The sequence below is a fragment of the Oreochromis aureus genome, linkage group 16 (genome assembly GCF_013358895.1).
Source record: "Oreochromis aureus strain Israel breed Guangdong linkage group 16, ZZ_aureus, whole genome shotgun sequence".
NCBI lineage: Eukaryota > Metazoa > Chordata > Actinopteri > Cichliformes > Cichlidae > Oreochromis > Oreochromis aureus.
In genome coordinates this window covers 11,495,554-11,517,586 of record NC_052957.1, presented here as the reverse complement: position 1 = coordinate 11,517,586, position 22,033 = coordinate 11,495,554, and the positions used below count along the sequence as shown (strand labels likewise).

The 22,033-nt window shown below is 40.2% G+C and overlaps 1 protein-coding gene across 1 annotated transcript; it reads left to right on the top strand.

The window, feature by feature from the left end:
* The first annotated feature begins 943 nt into the window (after positions 1-943).
* Positions 944-21,562, top strand: LOC116311992 (GRIP and coiled-coil domain-containing protein 2). Its single transcript, XM_031729241.2, has 24 exons — positions 944-1,131; positions 1,700-1,762; positions 1,990-2,074; positions 2,159-2,238; positions 2,329-2,433; positions 2,611-3,115; positions 3,236-5,094; positions 5,249-5,324; positions 5,457-5,557; positions 5,788-5,886; positions 7,976-8,095; positions 8,992-9,156; positions 9,325-9,429; positions 10,081-10,243; positions 10,656-10,756; positions 10,969-11,046; positions 11,140-11,277; positions 12,477-12,595; positions 13,088-13,264; positions 13,539-13,747; positions 15,444-15,671; positions 15,880-16,019; positions 18,441-18,642; positions 19,495-21,562. Exons 1-24 carry the CDS (start codon positions 1,126-1,128, stop codon positions 19,566-19,568), a joined length of 4,998 nt encoding a protein of 1,665 aa, XP_031585101.2. The 5' UTR covers positions 944-1,125; the 3' UTR covers positions 19,569-21,562.
* The last annotated feature ends 471 nt before the right edge of the window (positions 21,563-22,033 follow it).

Sequence of the window (22,033 nt, the reverse complement as noted above, 5' to 3'; positions counted from 1 at the left end):
TTTGATACAGTGTATGTGTATAATAAACAGCAGTTGTATTTTACTTTTACAGTGGAATAAAATCTTTCTTGACCATAATACTAAATTCTGTTAATAATTTATTAAATGCTGAAAACCCTGCTGCAGGCAGCTATTTACTATTTCTCCTCTCAGACGTCAGGCCAGCACTTAATTACAGGTTTTGCTGCCATATAACATACCCAGATAGACATCACATCTATGTAGCCATTTAAGACTATTTACCATAACCACTATTTAATTAAGTTATTATCTAGGTTATTTTCAGTTTTTGCCATTTCCACATTTTAAAAATCCAAGCTGTTTGTATCTAACAGGTGAGAGTGAACAGGAATTACGTCTGTGCACAACTCAGAGTATGTAAAAGACTCTGACTTAAAAGACAGATGTGCTGAGCTGGTGAAAGTGAGATGGAGAAACTCAAATTCCAGTTGGTAAAAAATGTAATTAGATATAAATAAATTAAATATGAACATAGCAAATAAACAATGATCAGCCAGGATCAGTATAACTTATACTACTGTTATACTCTTTTTTCTTTTCTTTTCTTTCTAAATTTCTTTACTAAATTTCTTTACTAAATAAGGGATTTTATCATGTAAATTATTTTTATCATCATCATCATTATTATTATTATTATTATTATTATTATTATTATTATTATTATGAAAGCATATCGGGGGGCGCAATTCGTTATAAAGTTTAGCTGCTGACATGCTTTTATTTGTTATGAATTTATAAGACTCAAAGTACTAATCTTCACCACTTAGAAACAATGTAACAGTTAGAAATGTACCAATAATACATCGTTTGTTGTCTTTACGTTCAAAATAGATAACTTTTTCTCTTCAATGTTAAATTGATGCCGGTGTCTGTTTTTTAAGATGTGACGTCAATTATACCGACGTCACCTGGTTGACGAATGCGGAAGCGTGTGCTTTAGCTTGTTAACTCAAAACCATAACAGAGGAGATGTTTTCCGTGTTTAGTCTGTGACGAATCGTAAATTACTTTGGAAATCGATTCATCTTTGTCCGGTCAACTTCCCGGCTATCTCCCTGCGCTTGTCAAACGATTGAGAAGCAGTAAAAAGTCCGAAAAGCTGGGATGGAGGTAAATGATCATTGTGGAGGGGTTAGCGTTAGCTAGTCTCACAGATAGTAACGATGTGTATCTCGAGGTTAGCTAATATATATACATATATGCGTCTTTTTCTTAATATCTGTTGTTATAATGCATAGTTAATTATCACGATGAACTGTGCTGGTAAAAGTAAAAGTCACCTGCAGTAGTCCTTCTGTAACAACCATGAATTTTAAATGTGCTTAATATCGAGACGTTACCTGGTGGTACTTCACTAACTTTGCTTACGGAGTTTCAGTAAAAATTCTTCTGCTTAGTTTCTTTGCCGAATTGAAAAAAAGTCCGTAATCAATCACAAAATGTTGTAAATGTGCGCCACCAGAGGTAGACTTTTGGTAAAAAAGGACATTAAAGTAAAGTTCAAAGGAAATATTATGTGACCTTTGTGGAATAAATCTGGAGTTGACCATAAAAACAAAAACTGTAAGGGTTAACATCTTTCTAGTTTTTAGATTCTATGTTTGTTCCTCTCTACATAATTACTCATTTATTTCTTTTTGTTTGTTTGTTTTTTCATATTTTTCTTTTACTAAAAAAGGACCCTGGTGGTACCGGAGCTGAGTCTGCGACTCCATCAGCAGCAAGCACACCCAAGTCAAAGGTACTGCACTTTAGCAATCATCTCAGCTATCTACAGGCTTGTGACAAGCCCAAAGAGTTCAACTTATTCTGTTCCTGTAATTTTTATTACTGTCCTGCATACTGTTACAAATTACACATAATAATTATATGTATCAACACTCTTCAACAGGATTTTTTTTCTCTTTTGTTAGAGATGTTTTGGTAAAGATATCTTAGCCTCATTTTAACTTTGTGTCTTATTTTTAGCTGGACACGCTCTCTAAAGATGATCTCATCAAGTATGCAAAAAAGCAGGTAGCTGCCATGCAGAAGATGAAGAGCAGATGTATAGGTATCATTACACATTCATCCTGTGTTTGTATTGTGCCAGTACTATACAAGTTTATGTCATGATTTTGTTTATTTGTCTTCTTAGATTTGGAAAAAGAAGTTGAAGCCCTGAAACAGCAATCCAAAAGCAGCAACAACAGCAGTTCAGATGACTCTTTGATACAGGTTTGCATGTTAGCTAAAAGGTTCCTCTGTTAACATGCAGTACTTCATTTTCATACTGCATTATGTGAATCGTTTATTTGTGTGTAACAGGAGCTGACTGAGAGGATGGATGCGGTGCTGCTGGAAAAGGCGGAAACTCAGCAAAGTCTTGCAGTGTCCCGTAAAGAACTAGAGAACACTAAACAGCAAGCCAAGGTGAAAGATAACACTCACACCACTGTATGATGTGTAAGCCTGATTACACATTCAGGTTTGTGTTCAGAGAAACTCAAACGGGTTTATTTGAACACACTTTGACATTTATGCAGTCTAATAAACGTATTTTGTTATTATAACCAGATCTTCTTAAAACATGTATGCTCTTTGTTGCAGGATGATCTGGCAGCGCTGCAAGGCGAGTTTGACCGGGCGATAGAAGAGCACCAAAAGAAGATCAAAGCCCTAGAGAGCAGCATTGAGGAGTGCAACAGCAAACACCAAGAAGAGGTGTCTCATTTCCAGAAATTACTAAAAGAGCGAGAGGAGAGTGACAGAGAACGGGAGAGTGAAAGAGAGAGGGAGCGCCAAGCAGATCTTGCTAGTGCAAAAGAGAGTGCAGAGGAAGTCCGACATTGCTTAGAAGCTCAGCTGGAAACCCTTCGAGCTGAACTGCAAACAATGCAAGAGCGAAATTCTCAGGAGGTTCTTGAGGTCCAGGAGAACCACCAAAAGGAGTTGACACTGGCCCAGCAAGAGGTGGAGAACTTGAAGGAGGAGCTGGCTCAGAAGAGTCTGCAGCACGAAGAGGAAATGAGGACTCTAGAAGAGGACTATGAGATTGAGAGGGAACGTCTCTTGTTGCTCCAAGAGGAGCTAACTGAGCAGCTTGCTCTCAAAGGTAAAAAAGCTCTTTTTAGTTAAGTCTGTTCTGGTATCGAAGTATTAATATTGTGTTTGCCTCCTTTTTTTCTTTAAATTCAGTTTCAATTAAATCAAAATATTACTCTTATATTTCCAGATAGCTATCTGCAGGATGTGCAGGAGGAAGAGGAAGAAGCTGCACGTGGTTCGGGGATCGCCAAAATGCTGGAGCTGTCTGGCTGCAGTCAGGGTGACTCGAGCCATGGTGATGGAGAGGAGACAGAGACGGGAAGACTAAAAGCGACACTGGATGATGTTCAAGCCCAGAACACCATGTTACAGGATGAGCTGACCCTGCTCAGTAATGTGAAGGGTGAGCTTGAGGCAGAGCTGGAGAGGGTTAAAGAAGAGTTTCAAATGGAAAGAGAAGAACTGGAGTTCAAAATTAATGAGCTGCAGTTGCTCAAGGACAGTGCTTCTGCTGAAGCTTCAGTGACCCAAGATCCTGATCAGCAAGGTGTCCTCAGAGAAGCTGAAGAGTCTGTAACCAGTCCAGCCGAAGAGCAAAAGTCTCAGAGTCCAGAGGAGGAGCAGCAGAAGCTAAACCAGGAGCTGAGGACAAAATGTGAGGCCTTAACCAAAGAGCGAGACTCTGCCCAGACCGAGTGCCACCATATGAGGGGCATACTTCAGAGTTTTGAGACAGAATTGGGAGAGAAGACAAATGATTTTATAGTACAGTACAAAGCCATGAAGGAACAGGCAGCTAATAATATACGAGACCTTAATGAGAAGGTAGAACAGCTCAGCAAGGAGAGGGATGAACTGCTGGAGAAGATGAGAGAAGCTACAGATGAGAAAAATGCTCTGATGGGGGATATGCAAGACCTGAAACTGAAGCTTGAGAGCTCTCAAGGTGAAGAGCAAATGTCTTCAGCCTGCGAATTGAAACAGTCGTTGGAGGACATTACTAGGCGGAATGAGGAGATCATATCCCAGCTAGAGATGAAGGAGAACATGACTCAAGATCTGAACAAAAGGGTCAAAACACTGACTGAAGAGCGAGACGAAATGCAACACCTGCTAAAGATCAAAGAAGAGGAAATGCAAAAGCTCAATGATGAGAGAACAAAAGAAATCGAGAGGCTACAGGAGGAGAAAGAAAAGGAGGTGCTTTTGCTAAGAGAGGAAAAAGAGACGGAGCTGAAAAGCCTGAAAACAGAAACTGAGGATAAAGTGAAACGTTTAAAGGAGGAGAGAGAAAAGTTAGAGGGAAGCCTAAAAGAGGAGTTTGTGAGATCTGAACAGACAGTTTCCACTTTAGAGCTGACTATAAAAGAGCTTTCCACTGAAAAGTCTGAACTCCAGCAGAAAATGGAAGAGGCTCTCTCAGGGCTTTCCAAGGCTCAGGAAGAGAGGGAGCTCTTAGACTCTAAGCTAGCAGCCCTGGAAGCTCAGCTGAACCAGGAGACATCTGAAAAGCAAGAACAAGAAGCAAGGCTGAATTCAATGAAAACAGAGGCAGAACGAATCTCTGGTTTTCTTGGAGTAATGGAGGAAAATCTGGGTGAAGAACTCCAAGAGTCCATGAAAGAAGTCAAAGACCTCCAAGCACGGGTTGATGAGCTGGAGAAGGAGAGGGCCCTGTTGAGAAGCAGCCTTGAAGAAGCTCAAGGGGACAGAACAGTTGAGGAGGTACAAACAGAGCTCAAGGCCCACATCAAAGACCTGGAACAAGAAAGAAACATGTTGAGAACCAACATAGAGGAGGTGGTGAAAGATACTGAGGGTCTCCAGAAAGACCTGCAGGATATGAAATCAGTCAATGAGAAGATCATTGAGGAGAATGAGAAACTGCAAGCTCAAATTTCTCTCATGACCAAAGAGGAAGAAGAGAGGGAGGAAATGGTGAGAAAGGTGGAGATCATGGAGAATGAGAGCAGAGAGCTCAAAGAGCAGCTGACAGAAAAGGATTCACTTATATCGCAGCTGAGGACCGAAATGGCTTCTATCCAGGTGAGTGGAGCACGTGATGTGTGTTTATTTTCTGTAAATGGGGAGAGTAAGTGCTTCTCCACACTAGCAGTAATGCATCTGTGAGGGGGGAAAAAAACTGTTACTATGACAATTTGTTTTTGTGCTCTTTCTAACGTTCTCTCTTTTTCCTCAGTCACCCTCTCAGGAGTGTCCTGAACAGTCTGCTTCCTCTGAGGAGAATAAACCCAATGAGACTGCAGAAAAAATAGGTGTGGAGATGATTTCTGTTCATGCTATTTATAAAAGCAATCTAATCTACAAGTTATCATGCCGAAAAGAACCAAATTTATTCTCCTGGACTTTTGATGAATCATATTCTTCTTTATTTTAACTTCCTGCAGCTCTTTTGGAGAAAGAAAATAAAGAAAAGGATGAGAAAATGAATAAAATCAAGGCAGTCGCTGTCAAAGCAAAGAAGGAGCTGGACGCCAGTAAGAAAGAGGTACTGTGAAGAATGAAGAATGTTATCATTTACCAACACACACACAAGGCTATAATGAAAAGCTTTAGATTTCTCTAAATAGCAAACATTGTGGTAGAAAACTTGCACTCCATACTCATCCTTAGGAGAACTCCACAACATTCTCCTGTTTTACAGATTAATGTAAACATGATCATCAGTATATTTTTGGCCAGTAACTGAATGCATGATGGTTTGTGGGTTTTTTTCAGGTTATAACCCTGAAGGAGGAAGTAGAATCACTAAAAGCAGAGAGGGAGAAAGTGAACAGCTCTATGAAAGATATCATCCATGGTGCTGAAGGCTACAAGGTAGGAATCTTGGGTTGGAGAAGACTTGTAGCATACAAAGGCAAATAGTTTGCATGAAGTAGTGCACAAAGTATGTGAACTATTACAGTTTTGTCTTCTCACTATACAAACGTAAAATACTGGGACAACTACATATTAATGCCTACGGGAGTTTTATGCCGTGAAAACCATGGCATGAAGCTCCTGGCCCACAGTTTTTGTGCTGATTTTAATCCCAGAGGAGGTTTGGAGCTCTGCAGCTACTGAAGTACCTCTGTATCTCTGCATTCGACAAACCTGCTCTGTAACTTTATGTGGTCTGACACTTCCTAAACACTAACGCTCTCAGCGGCAGTATTTCAAAGTGGATCATGGAATATCTAAGACAGCATCCTGTTACAGCATCACACTCAAATTCAGCAAACTTTTTAAAACAGCCCATTCTTTCACAAGTAAATGCAAAGCAGAAATTTGTATTTTCTTATATAAGTAGAGCGTTATAACTCCAGGAAGCCACTCTTTTCTTTCTCATTGGATGCAGTACCCTCAACATATTTTGGTTCAAAGTTTAATTTATCAGCTCAGCAACAAGCTCTAGATTTTAGCGTCTTACATAGTGAGAATATATATTTTAACATAAGTAATGATTCCGCTTGTTTCTGAGTAAATTACCTGACAGTGAAGCAGTAAGTTGGGATAATCTTTCAAGGTTGACTCCATTAATACAGCACCATTGATTCAATCAGTTAACAAGCATAATGCATTCACTAGAGAAAGAAAATATTTGGCTTATTTTGGAGAAGTTTCTAATGAAATATAGGTGCAAAGTGAATGCTTTGGAGTTACTGGGATTTCTGACTTTCCTGCTTATAAAATGTAAAAGGGTGGCTGTAGCTCAGGAGAACAGGTCATCTACTGATCGGAAGGTTGGTGGTTCGATCCCTGGCTCCCCCTAGTCTGCATGCCAAATATCCTTGGGCAAGATATTAATCTTAAGTTACTCTCCAATGCATCCATCAGAGTATGAATGTGTGTGAATGTTAGTTGGTGAGCACTTAAAATCATAGAAGAAAGTGCTTGTGTGAATGGGTGTATGTGACATATTGTATTAAGCGCTTTGAGTACTCCGAGAGAGTAGAAAAGTAGAATCAGTCCATTTACCATTTAATTTGATACTGATCAAAATGATTGAAAAACAGCATTTAAATAAAGTAATAAAACATATACAGTTTTACACTGTAAAGATTTGCATTGCAGGCTGTTTGTCTATAAGAGTAATTTTTAGGCACATTTTATAAGCCAGCACTGGAGAAGTCCTTGTCCTTGAGAAGGCTTCACAAACATGTTCTTCCTACAGTACCTGCAAGAAGAATCCTGCACTGTTTCTAATAGGCCTGACCTCCTAACAGTTAAGATAAAGGGTGTGAATAAGGCATCTGTTGTTTACATGTTAGATACTATATATTACTATATTATATCTATATTACTTGAAGACACTAGGATCCTGTAGTGGGACTTTCATGAAACTGAAATTTCCAAGTGGAAAAAAGTTTGTTTTCCTCTCGGGATTATGATGTCAGACGTGTCAGAACAGAGACGCCGCAGTGAAGTATGTTTACACTGTGACTCTTTTTCCCAATGGCTGATTGAAAATGGCAGAACTATTAGGTTTGTATCCGGGTGTATCAGATGTTACTGCATCGCATGGATCTTTTTATGTCATTAGCTTTTCATCAAAATAAAAGCATAACATGAATTAAAGCAAAATAAACTTGACAGATTCCATTGTGCATTTAATTAGTTTCATGCATTACTAATATAAAAATCTTTCTAATTGGCAAGTAGAGGCACGCTCACTTTAAAAAAAGACATCGCTCCCAGTGGTCTTCATAAACAGCCCCCAGATTGCACTTTGCTTTATGACTGTGTCTCCATTAAAGAATAAAACCACTGTGTTGTGTCTAATGAGAGTTTTGTCCCACGTTCAAATGTAAATGCAGCTGATATCTGAGATGCATAGTGTTTACCTTCACTGAGCTGTTCATCCGGCTTCTAGTAATGAATATTGAAGACTTGTTTGTGTGTGCGCGCGTGTGTGTTTTGTGTTTAGAACCTGCAGATAGATTACGACAAGCAGACAGAGCAACTGGATAAGGAGAGGGAGAAGGTGGAGGCGGCAGAGAGACAGATTGCTGAGCTGACCAAACGACTCAGCAGTGCTGTCACACAGGTAACACAGACACACATTCAGTCTCACACACACACACACACACACACACACACACACACACACACACACACACACACACACACACACACTCTCGCCCTCCACTAAATCAAAGCAGGGGTTTTTGTCCAGTAATACATTTCTTCAATACTTACCCCATAATTCAGTTTCTGTATGATTTAGAGGGAGTCGTTTTAGCCGACAACACTTTACCCAGCTATATCTGACAGCCCGGCGCCCACAAATAGCCCATCAGATGTGACTGGGTGAGCTAGGGAGAAATCGTTTTTATATGTACTCTTTTCCCCAAGCTCATAACTGTTTCTCTCCAATGAGAGAAAAAGAGGCAGGTAAATGGAGCGGGCTGTAGCTTCCATCTGCTGCGTGCAGTACTGAAACACCATTTTCTGAAGCACGGGCTTAGTCTTGTGTGCGCTCATGGTTCTCAGGGGGAGCGCGAAGACTGGCGCTAGTCGGGGATCTCAGAGTACGTCTGGACATATCTGTTTACCAATCATAGTTTCACTGTTTGGCTGACAGATGATGGGAGAGAGCTGCTGCACAGGAAGCCCGTAGAGCCTGCTACTGTCAGATTTGCATGAATGATTTTTTTATTTTTATTATTTTAGGTGTCACGTGCCTATAGGTGTATTTTTAAATGAGAATGTTGACTATAAAATATGTAAAACAGCTTTCCTCTCAGTATGTCATCCTTTTTGTTTCCTGCGGTTCTTAACTGACAAGGTAAACTGAAACCAGAATGAAGTTCACACTGTAGAGTCACTAAAGCTGACCGATTATGAGCAATAAATCGGATGAGAATGCACCAGATTTCCTCAAGTATCACTGCACGCTCACCTGACAGCGGCAATAAACAAGTCCATTTTTTTTGTTTTCAGAGTGAGACACTGAGCAGTGAGAAGGAGGACCTTCTGGCTGGTATGGAAACCATGAGGAGCACAGTGAAACAGTTGGAGACCAAGAATCAGGAGATGCAAAGACAGTCAGCAAGTTTGGAAAGAGACCTGCTGGCTGAGAGAGCAATAAAAGAGCAAAAGATAAAGGTAGAAATGATGGATGTCATCTCCCTCTTTTGTGCAAGCAACTGCTCTATTATTTATGTTTTTAAATAATCATAAAAACAGCCATGCACAGTGAATTTATTTTTATAATATGTAATCTATATTACATTTAAATATAACTCCCCAATGTGCACTTGCTTGCCTCTCTAGGATTTGTCATCTGCCATGAAGGAGGCAGAAGAGCTGACAGCCCAGCTCCGCAAGCAGCAGCAGCAGTCTCAGCAGACTGCTCAGGAGCTGGAGCAGCTACGCAAGGTACACACACACAGACACAAAAATAACACACAAATGCTTCTCAGACACTAGCGCGTCTCAGAGGGCCGATCCAGTCAAGCGACTGAGCTGGTGATGGCCGGCCTGCAGCTACAGCAGCACCTGATGGAGAGAAGGAGAGTAATTCTAGCCCACAGTACAGGGACCGCTGTTACTTTTCCATTAGTGGAGACCTACATAGTATAGACGTGTACATGAAAGCTGCCAGGAGGTCTGTCTACGTCATATGAACACAAAGATTGGATTTTTCAGGTTGATACTGATAGTAGAAAGACAATTAAATGCCTATAAAGGTTTTTTTTAATCTCATTTTGGCAGTTTTAGATCAGTAAACAAGCATGTTTTAAGTGCAGCAGAAATATGTAGATGTTAATTCAAGGAAGATGAGGGATTGTATTGTGTGGCTGTGATTGTAATTATTTAATTTAACTAGATTTTAGGACTTTAAAAAGGTGTGTGTAGATTATTTCATCCACTTTCTTCAGCTGTCCAAAAATACTAACTGCACAATATATTCAGCATAATTCAATTAAATGTAGAGAGGAGGACATCAAGAGTTTCAGATAAATGGACTTGAAGATGAGTCTTAGCTGTGCTCCGTTTAAAGCTGTACTACGTTGATTCTCCCTGCAGGAAGCGCAGCAGAGCTCTCTGTTGGACATGGAGATGGCTGACTATGAACGTCTGGTTAAAGAGCTCAACACCAAACTATCAGAAAAAGATGAGTGTGTTGAGGAGCTAAAGGGCCAGATAAACAGCCTCAACCAGAAGGAAGAAGTGCTCAAACAGGAAATTGGTATGATAACAAGTTCAGGTTTACACTCACTGACTGTCACACAGAATAATACAATCCAAATGTATTTAATGTTGCACTGTATAATAATCTTTAATTGAAATTTTGCTCGGTGAAAGCAAAACTTCAGTTTTATTTATGTTCTATATTAGCAACACACGCCTGCTTTCACTGACCTGAGGCATCCATTACTTTTGCATAACCCTGTGTATCTGTGTGCCAGTACATGGGGTCAGTAGGATCATTATTTAGGAAATGTTATAGCTTGTTTTTTTTCTTTCCTCCTTATGTTGCTTCATGCTGTCAAGCTCCATAATGACAGCAAAATACTAGAAAAATAAGAAGGCTACAGTTGAGAAATTATGCTGTTTGTGTGTGTGCACATGCCCATTCAAATGTGCAATTGTGTCATCAGAGTCTTTGAAGTCCCAGCTGGACCAGGGGGAGGAGAAAAACGCTAAGATAAAACAGCTGCTGGTGAAGACCAAGAAGGACCTGGCTGATGCCAAGAAACAGGTCTGTGTGTGTTTGTGTGTATTTGAGGTGTGTCCCCAAGGATTTCTTATGAATGTGTGTAATGTTGCTTCTTGATGAATGTAAATAGTGTTATGCAGTCATGTGTGGACATGACTGTGGAGGGGGCCTTGAAGTTATTGGGAATTCTTAGTCATTTGTGTGCTTTCCTATTTGGTTGTATGTATTTAAATATTCCGTGTGCATGTTTGCAGGAAAGCTCACTTATGGTGCTGCAGGCCTCTCTGAAAGGAGAGCTGGAGGCTAACCAGCAGCAGCTAGAAAGCTCTAAGGTAGCACACCCAGCACTATCCCTTTTGTAAACTGTAGAAACACATTTCTTTCATACCCGTGGTACTTACTAAAGCCTGTGTTTTTGAATTTAGATTGAGGTGTGTGACCTGACAGCCGAGCGCCATCGCCTGCAGGAGCAGCTGAAGTCTGCGTTGGAGCAACAACAGAGAACCAGCGGCTCTCTGCAGCAACGCATACAGAGTCTGCAGCAGGAAAGAGACACTGCCAAGGTGCGTGTGTTGACTTTTGTAACTGTTGAATTGACAGTTTACGCTGTAATAACTCAACCATAACGACGCTGAAGTCGTTCAAGGACACCTTAACTGTAAATTTTGAGGTGCTGTAGCTACTTCAGACCCGTCCATCTTTGATTAAATTAATTGAAGGCTTCTACAGCTCAGGCTCAGCAGTGTTATATGAGTCTGCAACTAATTACTACTTCCATTATTAATATCTGAATTATTTTTGATTAATCCTCAAATCTTTGTAGTATGTAGAATTTTTGAAAAGTGCTCAAGGTAAAAAATTTAATTACTCATTTTTGGGTCACCAACACTGAAAAAAAAACCAAATTACACTATATGTATAACACAAACGAGAACTGGGTAATGTATTTATGCATGACGCCTCATCAGATAGAAAATATGAGGTTTAAATAAATTCCCCAGTTTAATTTTATTGACTATTTTAAGATTATTTTAAGGTCTTACCTTACCTTATATCTTATATCTTACATGTATCTTGTAGGAACTGTTGTTGTGATTTGGCGCTATATGAATCAAATAAAATGTATTTAATTTGAATTGATTGATTTTAACTAAGGTCATACTACTAATCTGAAGTCAATGGAGGAAGATTCTTTGGCTCAGATCAGTCAAACAGCATTACAGAAACTTCTGTAATTAGCTCTAGAAACTGTAAATCTTTATAATCGTAGATTTCTGCAACAGGAAACAAAAATCTGCAAACTAGTCGTTTCAGGTAAATCCCTGTAACCAACTATCTATCTGACCTTGATTTACCGTAATCTTCAATGCTTGGTGACATCCAAGACTGACAGTAAAATAAATGCTTTAGTCAACTGCTGCCGCCTCTGGCTCAGTCTTTACTTTTTCCCCTTTACATTTTTAGACAGTAAGAGAGGTTTATTTTATGAATGGGTTGTTTGCCTAGAGCAGTTTAAATAAAGTTATTGCTTTCTTTCTGTAAAAGACATCGTTCATCATTGTTCATCCAGTGAAAAACTGGTTTTATGTAAGCTGTGGTGTTAAAATCTAAATTTTTGTAAATGTATGAGATACAACAAAAGTTGTCTTTATTAGATGTTCTAACAAGACTCACTAAAATAAATTTGTTCACCAACAATGTATTAGAAAATCAATCGTCTTTTAATCGTATATGTCTTGTTAACCTTTTGTATTGATTCCAGGTCGAGCTTGAGGCAACAACCAAGGAATTTGAGAGTTACAAGGTGCGAGTCCACAATGTTCTCAAGCAGCAGAAGAGCAAGACGACCCAGAATGAAGTAGACTCTGGCAAACTAGAGAGGTAAAGGCAATGCAAGAATGATAGAAGTCTACAAAGACTGTAATAACAGACAGCTGGTAAATGTATGTAACCGGTGGTGGACTGTGTGCTGCAGATCATTGCATGTGAAATTAAAGGAAACGCATTCAGTTAGCTTTACATTAGAGGAATTCAAATCTTACTGCATTGATTAAGGATGCTGTTCTGGAGCTTCTCTCTTCACATGAGACTTTTAAACACATGAAAAACTCAAAGTACACCCAGAGTTAGGGTTAGGAAAGAAAGTGTTGTTCAGATGTGATCAAGAATACTTAAATAACATGCAAAATGTCAAAATGCATAGCACATAATTGAGTTTGAACACAAACACCAGGTACTTACAATGACCAAAGCTGAATTATTGAAGACAAAGTATAACCTACAAGAAATCCCACATGAGAAATAATTTACATTCATTTACATCCTTCTAAAAGAAAATAACACTGTAAGAGTAACGTGTCGTGTGTTTTTCAGGGAGCAGTTGGTCTCTCAGGTGGAACAGCTGAGGACGCGACTGGCGGAGAGCCAGCAGAGTCTCCAGAGCAGCGCGGCAGAGCTGCAGCAGCTCCAAACTGAGCATGACACTCTTCTGGAGAGACACAATAAAATCCTTCAGGAAACCATTAGCAAGGAAGCTGAGCTCCGTGAGAGGTGAACACACTTTTATTTTTTTATGTTGTTCTTTAATCTTGTCTTGGCAGGAATTCATTGTACTGTCACATTGTTGATACACAGCATGTTTTAGCCTTTTCAGCTGTTCATCCTTGGATTTGATTTTGCAATCAGGAGACATAATCATACATGCTGAGAACACCTGATTGTGCTTTTTTTTTTTTTTTTTTTTTTACTTGCCTGTAGCATTTCATATTGATTTGCTCCTAAATGAGCACTTTCTAAACTCTCTTCCTGCTCTGTCCACCTACAGGCTTTTGTCATTGCAGTCAGAGAACGTGACACTGCGGTCAGACCTGTCCCAGGCCCAGGCTGACCTGTCTTCCCAGGTTGAGGCCCAGCGGCAAACCTACAGGGAGCAGCTGAGGAAGCTGCAGGATGACCACCGGGCCACTGTGGAGACCCTGCAGGGCCAGCTGACTCGCGTCGAGGAGCAGCTCTTTACCCTGCAGAGCCAGAACAGTAAGCATGGGGTTGGGGTTGTAAACTTGAGCCAATACCTGATTCTCTACAAGAGGTAACAGAGCAAATAGGTGAGGTAACATTTTTATCTTTTACTAAAGAGCAGACAGCAATAGACTCAAGGAGTGCATGAAAGGTATGGTATATAGAGATCAATGAAATCATCAAATGCATTACAGTCTCAAGGTTTTCCATGGTGCTTGCGCTTCTCCTCCATGAGTGGAGTGATGTGAGTCAGAAAGAAAACCATGAAGAGGGCATCAGTGTGTTTATCAGAAGAGCAGCACTGAGAGCTCATTCATCACCTCCCACACAGCTGCCCGCTGGAGTCAAACAGCAGAAACACACACAGTAATGACTAGGAAAGGCAAGTGTGTGTGTGTGTGTGTGTGTGTGTGTGTTTCTTCTCTGTCACTTGAGGACGCCAGGTGTTGGCAAGGTTCCTCAGCTCTATGCCCGCCTCTCAGTGTGGCAAACAGCTCACTGTGGCATCTGGAGAGACTTATCATTAGTGGCTCACACATGGATGCAAGGATTAGCTCGATACTGGAGCCAATATTAACCTTAATTTGAAGTCATATTTGAGCCACTTTTTTACCACTATGCTTCAATTTCACGCCAGATTAAATCCGTTACTGCCCTATCGGACAGATGGGAGATGAAACTACTGGCCTCGTATTTTTTTTCTTTAATAAATCAGATGTAACATTTATATATGCCTTTTGTCATATTTTGTCTAATCTTTTATCCAAACCTTCAAGCAGCACATAAACACACACATAAAAAAGTCTTTTATAAATTAGAAATCAGTCAGTGTTTAAGCCTTTCCAGCTGTTCCCTCTGTTGCAGACTGTTGTGATGGCTTTGCAGAAACACTGCTCAGTATTTTTCAGATATACATATGATCCCCAGGGTGTTTATTTTCCTGTAAATTAGGTGCTTTTATTTCCTTATTGATTTCTTTAAACCTTTTTATTAGAGCCTGCTGTACTTTTGAATCAGGACTCCTGTATGCTTCACTCTTTTGAGTGGCAGTTGTCAGGATTTGGTTGATTAGAACTGGGTAAATATGTTGGGCTCTTGAGTTTACTGGACTTGAACTATTATGAAATGTGTTCAGTATGCAGGTAGACTTCTTGCTCCTTTCACTCAGCTACATGACAAGGGAAGTAAAGAGCCTGACAGGAGGTGGCGAGGTGAGAGGGATTGGTAGCGAGTCTGGCCTCTTAGCTCAGTTCAGGTTCATTAATCACAATCTATTCTTCTGAAGTTTCTCATGCTTCCCTCTACCCTTCTCTTCCCACGTCACCATTTATGCCAGCTGAACTGGTTAAAACCTGGAGTAGTCTGGCGCCCCCTCATGTTACAGTGAAGTAGGACACTAACTCACAACTGCTGTGATCGGACTTGTTTGTACATAAGAATCCAGAGATGCTTAAAAAAGATTTGAAGGCTGCTTTCAGTTGAAACCCTTTTAAAGTCCCTTATTTATTTACTATTTTGCACCAGGAATTTCACTTAAACATTTTAAGGCCATGAGCAGAAAGTCTTTTTTTTTTTTCCTTCTTCATTTTTAATTCTTGTTTGACACATCTTGAATCCAACCTCCTCCTTCTCTCCTTTTCAATATGAATGTATTGATTTGCCCAGAAGACCCACACAAATCTTCTTCTCCCAACCTTTTAAACCCACTCAGATTCAGTTGCTGTCCAGTCCAGCCGTAAGCCGCTTGCATCAGATCCACAGCGCAGAAACGCTGACCAGAACCAGGCGGGTGTGGGACCAGTGGCCCTCAGCGACCTGCAGTCTATGGCCAGGGAGGAGGGTGAGGGCATGGAGACCACTGAGACTGAGAGCTTCTCCCCTGCTCCTACATCCCTACCCTCTCTGGAGCAGCTTCTCACATCTCCAGACCCCAAACAAGGTATGTTTGAAAGCAGACATCCACAAAAAAACACACACATTCAGTTTACAAAAGGACTGCATATGTGACCTTTTCAACAAGATATAATGATGAGAGTTACAATGAAAAATGAATATGTTTGGGAAAAAGAATAGAAGTCGACTTTTTGTAGTAACAGAGTTTAATGTATTATATCACCTCCTGTATGTGGCATTTGTTATATCTCTAGAGCCATTTGTGTGGACAGTTGAGCCAACCAAAGAAGAGTTAAGTGAAAAGCTGAACACAGCCACCCGCAGCATGGAGCACATGAACAGCCTGCTGCATGAAACTGAGGCTACCAACGCTATTCTCATGGAGCAGATCACTGTATGTATACTTACTCAATATAAACACAGAAACAACACTGAAAGTTGCCCAAAACTAAATAATTATTAGAGACCTAATAACCCAGACAAGTTGTCTATTTAAAAGTTGCCCCTACACACTTAGCAAATCTACTATATGACACATCCACTAATAAACAGGACCTACTCCTAAGCATTGGTTACAAAACTCAAAGAGAATGATCCCCTTTATTAACGAACAACTTGCAAGATTTAAAAACATACAATTAAAATCACTGAAAGATGTTTCTTCAAGACTGAGAGCAAATGCATTACCTACATTTGCTGTACTACTGTTAGCTGAAGGAATGGCATAATTTTAAACCATCTCTTTTTTTTCTTTTTCTTTTATATTTTTAGCCTGACGCAAAGCAGTCAAAAGTAGATTAACTTTAAGTATATATTTTATATATATTCTGTTATAAAGACCATCTTTAAACTTGTTTTGTATTGTATTAGTGTATTTGCATTATAGGTTTTATTACATTAAAATAGGCCATATTTATTAAGTGTTATTAAAGGAAAAGGTCTGTTCTCTGGTTTCTAGCACTTTATAAGGCACTTACAGAATTACTGTAATTCAGCCTCAACTCTCTTACTTACTATAAGCTTTTATTTAGGAGGTTATTGGTGAAAAAACTGTTAGAATTAGTCGTGCTTGTATATGGTAACTTATCTGTGCATTGATAAGAAAGTCAGTCAGAGTCAGAGAGACTTTATTTATCCCCAATGGGCAAGTCGTTAAAAGTAACTGTGTTTCTAAACTTTTGTTCTTCCCTACTGATAAATATCTGTATTTTTACTCATGCTTATATTTATCTTGTCTGTTACCTGTCTTTTTTTTCGGGTGGCATGGTCATGCACTCGCTATATATCACCTCAAAGCATGAAGGTTCTGGATCCAGGCCTGCGGAGATTGTTTTTTTTCAGGGCCAGTGTGGCTTTTCTCCAGGGGCTGATTCTAATCTGCCTATAAATTTTCTTATTTTTAGGTAAAGCACACTGCATTTACATGTAAAGAAATGTGCAATATACATAAAAATTCCAGTCTATTACTTCGAATATTAAATACTTAGAAATGTATATAATTATACTGAGTCAAAAGCATGAGGTTTTCAATGTAATTAACTAAACGAGCCAAGTATTTATTGTCAAACATTTAATTCGGATTGTACAGATCAGATGAAAAACACACTGATACATTAGTGTGGCAGCCACGTGAACACACACCTGTAGACTGCTGTTTCAGGTGTGTTTAAAGTGGCCTGTATGCACCAACGGTGATATCAAACAGCTTGGCGTTGTTCACAGTCCCCTCTTTGTCCAAAAGAAAATAGAACTTGTGACCTTTGACCCTGAGAGGAATAAAGGAAGTGGTCTCCTGCCTGTGGGCGTGGCAGGCTACATGAGACAGAGGGACTGTTATTCTCCGGCCTTGGCTTGGTCCCAGAGGTGACTGTGTGCAGACTGTCACCATCCTCCCACCCTGGTGTAAAACCACTTTGCTGACAGAGCGCCGACAGAACAGAGCCCCGAGTCCCACTATGCCTGCTCCTATTGTCAGGCATCCCAGCGTGAAGCCATACCTCCAGGTGTTTGAGCCCAGGTTCATTTCAAAGCTCCACATTCCTGCTAGCCCCGTGGTGGCGGTGCTGGGCGTCTTGGTTTTCCCTTTCTCTTTAGTACCGCCCGTGTCTCTGAGCCCCGTGTAGGCGAATTGAGCCAAGTACGTCCAGAAGACGAACTGTCCGCCGCAGAAGATCGAGAGAAGCCGGAAGAAGCGGGTCCTGTCGTGCTCGAACAAGGTGACATCTCTGGGCGGCTGGGGGAGGTGCACATGCTCCGACGTACGGCCAGCTGGGGACCTGTGTGGGCAAATATCCCGCCCAACAGTCCGGGAGAAGCACCGAACCGGGAGGACGCGCTGCCGACAGGCGAAGTGTGCGCCGACACCGACGTGTTTCCAACCTGGTTTAGCTGAACGCTACGGAACCGAAACCGCCTGGAGTAACACCACAGCAGCCGCTCGAAGCCCATCTTTGTCTGTCGCTGTAGTTTTTTAAGTTATTTCGCACAAGAACTGCTGCAGTCCGCGTTTAAAAGTCGCTGTTGTAACTCGCGTTTAACTCTTCATATTGAGTAGGCAAGAGGACGCCGCCATACTTGTTGTGTGTGACGTAAGGTGCTCGATGACGGAAAGTATTGTGGACCAAAATTAATGTTATCCATGCGAGATACTAGTAATCGCTAAAAACTCTGAGCTGACCTCCTACATTTCTTTTTTTAACCTGAAATGGACTTGATAAGCTATTGTACATTAGCGTATTTTCCTGCCGTTTAGCATTAGCCGAAGGGACGCTTGGATTTTGTGAATTTAAAAGCGCTTGTATGTTCTACCTCCTAGCTGTTGAAGAGTGAAGTTCGCCGTCTGGAGCGAAACCAGGAGAGGGAGAAGAGTGTGGCCAACCTAGAGTACCTGAAGAACGTCCTCCTGCAGTTCATCTTCCTGCGATCCGGCAGCGAGAGGCAGGCTCTGTTGCCCGTCATCCATACCATGCTCCAGCTCAGCCCAGAGGAGAAAAGCAAACTGGCTGCCATTGCACAAGGTATGCAATGGGTAAACCTTGTTTACATGCATATATAAAAAGAAAAATCTTATTCACCGCATGACCTGTTCAAAAGGTTATTATGTATGATTTAAAGTGTAGAAACCTTTTGGTCAGAAGTTTGCATCCACGCCTCATGGAAATGAATTCCATGGGAACTTTGGACATTTAATGATTTCTTTGAGCTCTTCTTTTTCTTTTTTTTTTTTAAAGTGTGGGGTGATTGTACAGCACATGTCTCTTAATGAATTTAAAAGCAAGAATTGGGTGCACAAGTTTGAGCTTATTTTGGATTTTCTCTAATCCACATAGGGCCAGAATTATACTTAGAAACTGAAATATATGCATACACTCGAACTAATATTATTATATGCTACCACGACCATGCTTGACAGCTGTTACAATACTCTTAGGTTTGAAAGTCTCACATTTACACTTTCAAACATATCAACAAAGATTTCTCCACAAGTTTGGCAGGCTTGAGCCTTGGTGATTCCTGAAAATAATTTATTCTCATTTTATGATAGGAAAGTGAAACTGCCAAGTCATTAAAGATGTGTGCTGTATTCCAACCTGAAAAAGAGACCATTTCCAATTTACTTACATGAGCACACAGCCCCGCTGGAGGAATTTGTCTCAGCTGTGTTTTGTACAGAGCAGCGTCACATCGATTTTCATGCAGAGTCATAATAGCAAACACACACACACAACCTGTCTTTGATGTTTGTTTTTTTTCTTCAGACAAACCCCTTCTTTTAAATTAATCCCCTCTTTTCTGAGGTACTGCAGGTTATAGCATCCAGAAAACCTCATAAATATCTAACCACCTGTTCTTGTGTCTCCTCTTTGCAGGTGAGGAGGAGGGGTCTGGGTCTCGGAGCTCAGGCTGGACCTCCTACCTCCACAGCTGGTCTGGGATCAGATAAAACCGACCACAAATCAAAGCCAAGAAAAAACTGGGAGCACAAAGTCGGCGTTATTACTGAGCCTTTATTTTTAATGTGAAAACCTGTCCTCATCATTGATGCTGCACTTTTAAAACAGTGACAACTGGGTGGTTAACTGAGGTCACTTACAACTTTGGTGGGATGCAGTAGATGGGACCAAGGAATGTATCAGATAAAGAGGAGTGTATGATTAAGATAAAGAAAACCAAAATATTTAACATGTATAATAATTTGAGTTTGCAGTGCAATAGCTACATGGGTCTCTTAATGATAACTGTGATGAATATCTGTCTTCCTTCAGCGTACTATAAACATGTATTCCAAACATTTACTGGACATAATGGTTACACAGTGAGGCATTACAAAGCATCATTACTAAAATGAATGGGTATAATACATTAAGTGTATGTTATGTGATGATCACAGCATTTTTGAATCTAAAAGGGTGCAAACTAATTGTGAGAGGAAACCAAATCAAGGGGAAGAAATGTGTGCTGGTGTATTGCTTGATATGATTTATGGATCTTTAATTACTTCTCAAGACAACTTTACCTGCATTTTATGATGGGCTTGATTTACACGATTTACATTTTAGCTTTTCTCAGAGGCATACATAAAACTTATAGGCTGTTGAATGTGATTGAACTGCCTTCATGTCAGCCATTCTACCAGTCTCTGCCGTATAGAAATTAACCTTCACAAAAAATGTGATTCTCTGGTTTTACTTTTAACTTGGTTGTTTCCCAGAAGGTAAAGAAAGCATTAGGTGATCTGTAATGCAGTATGCTGTGGGGAAAAGTGTGTGATTTACAGCAGTTCATGGGCTAAACTGCCATAATCTCATTTCAGTTGCACAGGGATGTTTATGAGTCTGAGGTTCTCCTCAACATTACTGATTGTTGGTGAGGAACTGTGATGACCTGTTATGCTCCTTCCCACCTGTATATTTTTATTTTCGAGTAGTTTCTCAGACTTCATGGTTTAAAAAAAATGCTTATGTATATCAGACTGAGCTTTGATGCAGCCCTTCATCCACTTTTGACTCTCACTCCCTTTAAGACAGCCTCTTTTTCTGATTGGCTGCCCCTGACAAGCAAAAGGTCGGACCTCCTGTGACCTCACTGACATCACACACAGCCAAGAGTGTAAGAAAACGAGTGTTTAAACCCTGGGCTTATTTGCACATACACTCTTTGTGTTTAATCCAAACTTCCATACATATATGTCTATAAAACAGACAATAATAGAATACTTTTAACATTTTTCCTTTTTTCCCCAGACTGGTTTTACTGTTTTATGGTTAAATCCTCACATACTCAACTCAGGAGCACTAACAGTTTCCATGTCTTGAATTCTGATTCATCGTGCCCTGTAATAATTTGTAATGTTAGTTGCGACTTTAATATTGGACCATTATTTTAATAGTTTGTCTCTCTTTTATGGGAGTGTTTTATAGTTTTGTCACTTGTGTTGCAGTTTAATCACTGAACCTTAACAAAGATTTGTTGCATCTTGCAGTTTCCATTGCTGAAAGCGCATCTGCCTCGCAAAAGTGTCCTTGAGCAAGGCTCCCCATAGATGGTGTTGATTTTACATTCTTACATTCTCTGACTTTTGACCTCTGCTTTGAGTTAGGAAAAGACCTCATATATACCCCACTCCCAGTGAAACATATACTTACTCATATGAATACAGTTTTCTGCTGACCAGTGATGAAAATAATTATTAACCGGTTTATTTTCTCCCTCCAGTGGCAGCTTTTGGTGATTCACCCAGCATAAGGGACTGTATTTATATCTAGACTTTTATATTTATGATGCTTAATGTGGGCAGAAGCTATGAGAGATTACCTGAACTACAAAATCGTACTCAAGAAAGACTGCAGCAGTGATTGTTTGTGTGTTTTTCTGGTGTATTTACAACTGTAAAAAAAAACTTAACAAAGATTAAAATGATTCCATGCTTTGCATTCAGTCCTTGTTATAATCAATTTGTGAAGTGCAGCATTGCATCTACAGCTTCTAATCAGCATCAGCAGCCAGATGTTTTAAATTTTTATGTCTTTATTTTTTATGAGGACTTGTATGTGGTGAGAAAGCACTTTTAAGGACATGTTTTGCACATTAAATCAAAAAGAGCACATAAAAACTGCAAGATGAACCTTAATGCACATCATTAATAATCCTCCGGTTTTTGGTGTTACTACTGAACAGATGCAGTAGCCAGTCTATGTGCTGCAGATGTTGCTTTGAAAGTCCTTCATCCCTCTGGAAGGAGGGAGCAGGGTCTGGGGTTTCCTTTTAAGGAAAAAAATGGTGGGTGCATAATCATGACGCAATCAGGGGAGGAAATGACAAACAAACTCCTGCATCTTTTACTGTAAGTAATGTAAACATGCTGTTAACCCCTCCCGCCCTGCCTGCTACTGTTATGTGATGGATTCT

What these genes read in the sequence shown, in the direction of transcription:
- LOC116311992 (XM_031729241.2), top strand. An exon ending in TGAGACTGCAGAAAAAATAG is followed by an intron (nt 5,325 to 5,456) that starts GTGTGGAGATGA and finishes AACTTCCTGCAG; the next exon opens with CTCTTTTGGAGAAAGAAAAT. An exon ending in TGGACGCCAGTAAGAAAGAG is followed by an intron (nt 5,558 to 5,787) that starts GTACTGTGAAGA and finishes GGTTTTTTTCAG; the next exon opens with GTTATAACCCTGAAGGAGGA.